The sequence below is a fragment of the Aythya ferina genome, assembly GCF_964211825.1.
Source record: "Aythya ferina genome assembly, chromosome: 1".
Lineage (NCBI taxonomy): Eukaryota > Metazoa > Chordata > Aves > Anseriformes > Anatidae > Aythya > Aythya ferina.
The window spans coordinates 163,891,083-163,897,688 of NC_140296.1; the positions used below are offsets into that span (position 1 = coordinate 163,891,083).

Below are 6,606 nucleotides of genomic sequence, written 5' to 3' on the forward strand. Positions count from 1 at the left end.
TTGTTCATGTCGCTGGCTCAGAGAGGCTGCGTGTCCATCACTAGATGGTGATAAGTGGCTTGGGGGCTTTGTGTCTAACCACTGCAACTTCTCAGAGTGCTGCCATCTTCCCAGGCTAAAGCTGGTTTGCAGCAGAGCAACAGGATAAAGAACTGCTGACTTCCAACAGGGCAGGGCAGCGACTGCCTTGATGGATGATGAGACCATAGTCGAGGTGTCAGCTCTGACATTTCAGAGCCATTGTCTGCCTTGTCCTGCAGTTCTGCCTCTGTCTGTAATGCAGTGCAGAGCTGGATTCCACTGGGGAGCGGGGTGGAGATCAGCAGCATCAGCAGCGTGCCCCTGGCTCGCCTGCTCCCAGGGGGCTGTGCAGGGGGAGCTGCACCGCAGCAGTGCTTCCTCCTGGGAAATGCCGCCAGGGATGCCAGAAGTCTGGGCTCTCCGAGGTGAGCGTACAAAATACTGCAGAACAACAGGGCTGCTATTTCTACTGTCCGCCAAGGAAACAAGTGGTTCAGTCGGGGATGCTGCTGGCTCATGCTGGGGAAAAAAAAAATCACTTATGTGACCTAGGCTTGTTTGATGCTGACCACGCGCGATCTGACTAGTGTAACCATGCCCTGAACTGGCTCAAATCCACTGCACTGCATGTGCCAGAAGTGCTTTGTAAGGCAGTTGAGGCTCTGCCGCTCCTCTCCTGCTCTAGCAGAACCTCCCTGGCACCCAGCATGGGGCAGAAACACTGTGGCATGTTCCTGCCAGGGCCGTGCCCTCACCACCTTCCTCCAGCTGTGCCATTGCAGCTGGGCACACGGATGCCCAGCGAGTGCAAGTTCCTGCTTTGTCACTACAGTGGATGATTTTTTTCAGACTTCTCTCACTGATTTGCCTGTGTTCCTTTATTTCTTTCCTATTCCCTGAATTTTACCAAAGCTGCCCCCACCCCAGCACCTGCAGGGAAGCACTGGAAGGTCTGAGTTCACTCAACAAAGCTGATGAACTGAATTTAACTGCATCTGCCTTTCTACAGTGTTTAGGTAATATTTTGAATCAGAAAAGTGTTTGCTCATCTCTACAAGATCAAGTTTTACTTGTGGGGATGCTTTATTTCTCCAGCTACATGACTGGAAAGTGTTTGGATTTTCATTAGCCCAAGTGATAAACGTCCTCCATTAGTTCCCTCTCACACCCTTTCCCCTCTGTGGTATTTTTCCTGTGTTTGCCCTATTCTGGCTTTAGATACAAACTTTGCTGATTCAAGTTATCATGGGCACTCGTCATACAACCCACGCTACGTCACTGATTTGTTATCTCATTGAGACCTTTCCCTCTCTTCTTAAGCCTGAGCTTTTTTGAATGAGCCTTACGCTATCAGCTGCTGCTGTCAGGACCCTGTCAGCTCAGGATGCTGATGGCAAGAAGGAGCCTGCCATGCCAGGCATCCATTTCATGGCACATGGCATCTGCAGGTGCATTACAACACATAAATAAAAAGGGAAGTTGCTTTGAGCATTTCAGAGTGTTAAATTTACTTGTTCTGCCTCTAAGGGATTTGAGATTTTGAAGATGCTGTGCAATATGCTTCCCGTTCTCCCCTAGCAGGGCAGAACATTGCACCCAGTAGAGCAGCCTGCCCTATCCTCCCTCTCTGGCAAGAGTTCATGGTCTGGACTTTGGGGTTTCAGCATCTTTTGCCAAACAAATGGGATGGGTAAAGAAAACTATGCATTGGATGAAGAGGAATTCTGCATTTTTAACCATTCACGAAATCATTGAATCGTTTCACTTTTTGTTTCCATTCTCACCATCAGAGGAGCCTGCTTACTGCGAGTGTGATGGGTGTCTGGGTGGTGGCTTGAGCTGGTTTTGGTACCCCCGGTACCACCCGTGTCCGTGCACTGTACCCAGCCACTGCTCCCGCAAGGCCTGTGCATTGCAAGGGCCTTTTCCACGCCACAAAGGAGAGGACACACCAGCTTTCTTTTTGTTTATTGTGTTACACTTAAGCAAAACGGCATGTGGTTATTTGCAGTTATCAGCTGATGATTTCACCACGGCTAAGGAAAAGCAATTAAACAGTTCTGGACTCGGTTAAGCTGAAGGGAGACGCAGGCCTTGCGGCAGGAGAGGTAGTGTGGGCGACAGTGAGCTGGGTGCTATTGCTGTCTCCTGGGCACATGGCCAGAGCAATTTTCTGGGAGTAGCAGCAAGAAATACAGGCGCTGGAGATGTCCCCACCTGCACTGGAAGCTGCTCTGAGTCACCTCTCCCCAAGCTGGGGGACTCTGTTGACCTGCCCAATTTGGGACTGTCCCCGTCTCTTTTCCAGATGTTAGTCTCCTCCAAACATGGAGCACTCCCCCCTGCTCCCATTGCTGCGGTTCAAATGTGAAACTCCCATGTCTCTTAAAAAATGACCTCTACAAAGTCCCTGACCCAGGAAATGCTTCAAAATGGTCGTCTGCTCATCATTGATGAGGATGGAAAGGTAAAGAGCTGCTGGTTCTCTATCTGGGCTGTTGCTGCTGAAAGGAGCAAGTCTTTCAGGAACAGCAAGCTTCAAGTCTTGGTCTTTAAATGTAGTCTCCAAGGACTGTAGCCAGAGGAACCCACTTGGAGCACCTCAGCTGCAAGGCATGTCAGGATTTGTTTGGCTTTGATGTATCAGCAGTTTTCATTTAACTGTGGAAACTCAGTTTGCTACAGAAATTATTGACATTAACACCTATAATATATTTTTTGCTTTTTTTTACTTTTTCGCTCTTCCAACTGTGGCTGGAGGCCCAAAAGCAGCGAATCAGTGCTAGTGAGAAGTTTGAAGAGGCTAGAGGTTGCACTTCCTCACCAACCCGCTTCTTTGTAGACGTTGTTCAGGTGAGTGCAGATTTCATTGGTCACCTTCTCAAAAGAGGCTTTGCAGTCTCCACCAAATTTCTCCTCCATCAGTTGCAAGATGATGTCACAAATGATCTAAACAGGGAAAAGGGAAGAAACAGTGTGAAATTTCCTCCATAATAAATGAAGTCATGATAAAACATATTTTTAAGTTGTGTTTTTTGGAGAATGGAAAGGGGGTACAAAAGCAATTCAGGAGTATGTAGTGCGCAGAACTGGAAATAGGTTGTGGGAAATTAGATGCATCATAGAATTCACCCCAAATTGCAGTCACTGTTGTATTTTTAACCACCCCATCTCTATTTAATGTTGACTGCACTGATATACATAGTCACTTAAAGACTTAAGTAGAGACAAATGCACTCTGCTGGTGACTTCAAGTGGACTTGGGAAAGCCATTTGGTCCTCTATGTATCACATCTGTTTGTTTAGCGATGGCAATGCTGTTGCTGTTGTTGCTCAATACCAAGTGTTTCAGGTGTCCTGGTAAAGCTCAGTTGCTGATATTAGAGAGAAATAGACATCATGGACTGAGTTCAGTGTAGGCTGCTTTTCTGTGTCTTGTCATAAAATGACAACTGTTGCACTGAGAAAACCTGCTACAACTCATGGGCATGTCTGCAGCTCCCACCAGAGCAGACTTGCTTGTACATCAACTGCTGCACAGCCTTCTTCCCAACAGATGCCAGGCATCTCATTCCTACAGTCTTCCTGCACTGACCATCTCACCTTCCACTATCTCCACTCCCTGAGGCCTATATACATTTACACATACAAAGCCTGTTTTCTTCAGCTCTTCCACTCCAAGGGGAAGACATCATTCCATCACTACTATACCCCCCAAAGAAGATGGATGCTGGCTCACCCTGAAGTTTTTGGGGTCAACCTTGAGCTGGGTAGCATGTTTCTGGCCAAGCGGGTTCAGTATCCCAAGAAAAGCTTCAGTGTTGTCCAGGTGCTGCACCATGTTGTTGATGGCGGTGAAAACCCTCTTGCCATGGCCCCTGACCTGATCCGACTGTTTCATCTCTTCGGCGGAGTCCATGCCTTTGAAGTGTGTGAAGTAGGACTTGGTATCTGGGTGCTCAGTAAACATCCTGTGGAGAAATGAGAGAGGGCCTAATCTGCGGACTGAGGTACCAATGCAGACACGAATTCATGTGCCAGGCCTTGTGTTATGTATTTGTTGGCCTTTTTCCTTCCCTTTATTAGAACAAACTCCTCTTTCCCATGCACTTTTTTGTTCTCCTTTGCCCTTCCCAGCCATGCATGACCCCTGTGCCCACAGCAGCCTGACCCTTCTTGTGTCTCCCCAGGGCACTTGGCTCACTGCTTCTTAAAACCACTGCCCTTGCTGCTGGCCTATGCTCTTCTGAGAGGGTCACTCACAGCAGTTTGACCAGCTTTACTTTTGCTCCCAAGTTTCACTTATTTCTTCACAGGGATGTGCAACTGTGGCTCCACATCCTAACGCCAGGAGGCACCTGAAACCATGCTATCTGCATGGAGCAGCCTGCCTGCCCTCTCCTGAATTAACTCCACTGCTCCTGAAGCAAACACCTCTTCGGAGTTAGGTGGAGATACAATCCACAGGGACATGGGAGCGCATTCAGGCAGGGCGAGTGTGACGGTGCACAGTCACAAGGATGTTCTGGACAGCAGATGTCTCCACTTTGATCTTAATGGGTATTTTCAAGGAGAAACCCAACCATTGTTTTTCTTAGTTAACCCCTTCCTGGAGTCCATCCCTGAGCTTTCTTCTGCTTGTGATGGATTATTGTTTGTGTACTCAGTACTGCTCATTTCATTTATTCAAAGGTAACACAGTTAGATGCCTCTCATAAAGGAATTGTCTTTTATAATATCTCAATTACAGTCACGTCGGTCAAGCTTGTAAGAAAACAGGTTACTTTGTTGGATAAACCAGTTACCTGCCTAAAACAGCATTAGCAAATTCCAGACTGCATTTCACAGAATCACAGAATGGTTGGAGTTGGAAGGGAACTCTGGAGGTTATTTAGTCCAAGCCCCCTGCTCAAGCAGGGACACCCAGAGCAGGCTGCCCAGGACCATGTCCAGGTGGACACAAAGATCTCCAAGAGGGGAGGCTCCAAAATCTCTCTGGGCAACCTGTGCCAGTGCTCAGTCACCCGCGCAGTGAAGAAGTGCTTCCAAATGTTCAAAGGGAACCTCCTGTGTTCCAGTTTGTGCCCAGTACCTCTTGTCCTGCTACTGACAAGAGCCTGGCTCCATCCTCTTTGCACCCTCCCTTCATGTACCTATAAACATCGATAATTCCCCCCAAGCCTCCTCTTCCCCACTCTGAATGGCCCCAGCTCTCAGCCTCTCTTCACAGGAGAGTTGCTCTGGTCCCTTCATCAGCCCTCTGTGGGGCTCTCCCCAGTATGTCCATGTCTCTCTTGCACTGCGGGGCCCAGAGCTTCTCTAAAAGTCGGGCTGGGTCTGTGGGACACTAAGACTAAACCTTCTACAGTAAAACACCCTGAGGAGCCAAACCACTGGATGCTAACATTTAATAACTGTACTTGTAACCCTAACTGTCCTCAGGGTATGTAGACCACAGAGGGAAAGAGCAGAGAATAACATTTGTTGAGGCACAAGGTGTGATATACAAGAAGACCAAAGGTAATGGTAAAGGTGTGCTGAACAGAAAGAGTATTTGGGTTGACCAGTGCATATGGAGGTGATGTAAGTCCCACCTGAGAAAGGGTATGTGAAAGGTGAATAGAAGAAACGTGTGTCTTATGGAAGATGAGAGGAAAACGGGGTGAGGACTAAAAGAGGAAAGATCACAGGAGGGACAAAATACAATGAAACAGACGAGTTATAGACTGGAAAGGTTGAAGGGGACTCACAAGAGAAATACTGAAGATATACATGTGAAAAAAAAATGATTCAAGTAGTTCAGAGGTAAAGGGAAATTGGGAAATAGGGCCCATGTTTTGTTCCTGTTCTGTTTTATGCCATACTTTATTTTCTTTACCTTAAATACATCACTATTTACGGGGGGATTGGTAGGGTGCAGTAAAGAAATCATTCCAGTCTCTTCCTCCTTTTCCAGCCCTCTCCTCCCTTTCTTTTTGATTTTCTTTGTATGGATCCCTCCTCTGCACTACTTCCTCCCTGAAGCGGCATAAACCCCAGCAAAACAAAATGTTTCTGGCGAGGGCTGCGTCAAACACATCGCGAGGTGCTTCTAGGTGGCAGCTCCATCCTTCTTGCCGTTCCCGGCTGAACCCTCTGCGGTAGAGCGGGGTAGGCTCTTTCCTTACCTGACCAGCACTGCTGTCCCATTGTCCTCTGCATCCACATAGATCTTCTCCCAGGCACCACGGGCACTCTGCACCTCCGCTTCAGAGAAGGGCATGGTAGAGAAGATGCTGGTGAGGAAGGGCACAGAAGGAGGGAGAACAGGGAGGCAGTGATGGGGTGGTTCTGCTCCAGGGCTCTCTTCAGGGCTCTCTAAATAGTGCCTTGGGGATTTAAGAGATCTTGAATGGTCTCTTTGTCTCCATCCCCATCAGTCACATTTCTGCGGGCTTTAGGGCTGCCTAATCACTTTTAATCAGGAAAGAAAGCAACCACATGAGGAGGGAGGCCTAGCACTCTGGCCTGGAGTCCAGTGCCAGAGCAAAGAGCTTGATGTCTAGGACAGAAGGGGAAAAAGGGAATTTTCAATGTGGAAGAAAA

The 6,606-nt window shown here is 48.0% G+C and overlaps 1 protein-coding gene across 1 annotated transcript; it reads right to left on the reverse strand.

Moving 5' to 3' along the window:
* Positions 1-1,980: 1,980 nt before the first annotated feature.
* On the reverse strand, positions 1,981-6,329 carry LOC311422316 (cytoglobin-1-like). The gene is made up of 3 exons (XM_084495234.1): positions 6,189-6,329; positions 3,761-3,992; positions 1,981-2,970 (listed from the first exon to the last, which is right to left on the reverse strand). Exons 1-3 carry the CDS (start codon positions 6,281-6,283, stop codon positions 2,842-2,844), a joined length of 456 nt encoding a protein of 151 aa, XP_084351360.1. The 5' UTR covers positions 6,284-6,329; the 3' UTR covers positions 1,981-2,841.
* Positions 6,330-6,606: the final 277 nt, after the last annotated feature.

Excerpts from the sequence above, each read along its gene's own strand:
- LOC311422316 (XM_084495234.1), bottom strand. The coding sequence starts at position 6,283 with ATGCCCTTCTCTGAAGCGGAGGTGCAGAGTGCCCGTGGTGCCTGGGAG. Across the intron at positions 3,993-6,188 it reads GGGACAGCAGTGCTGGTCAG|GATGTTTACTGAGCACCCAG; the intron begins GTAAGGAAAGAG and ends ATTTCTCCACAG. Across the intron at positions 2,971-3,760 it reads TTGACCCCAAAAACTTCAGG|ATCATTTGTGACATCATCTT; the intron begins GTGAGCCAGCAT and ends TTCCCTGTTTAG.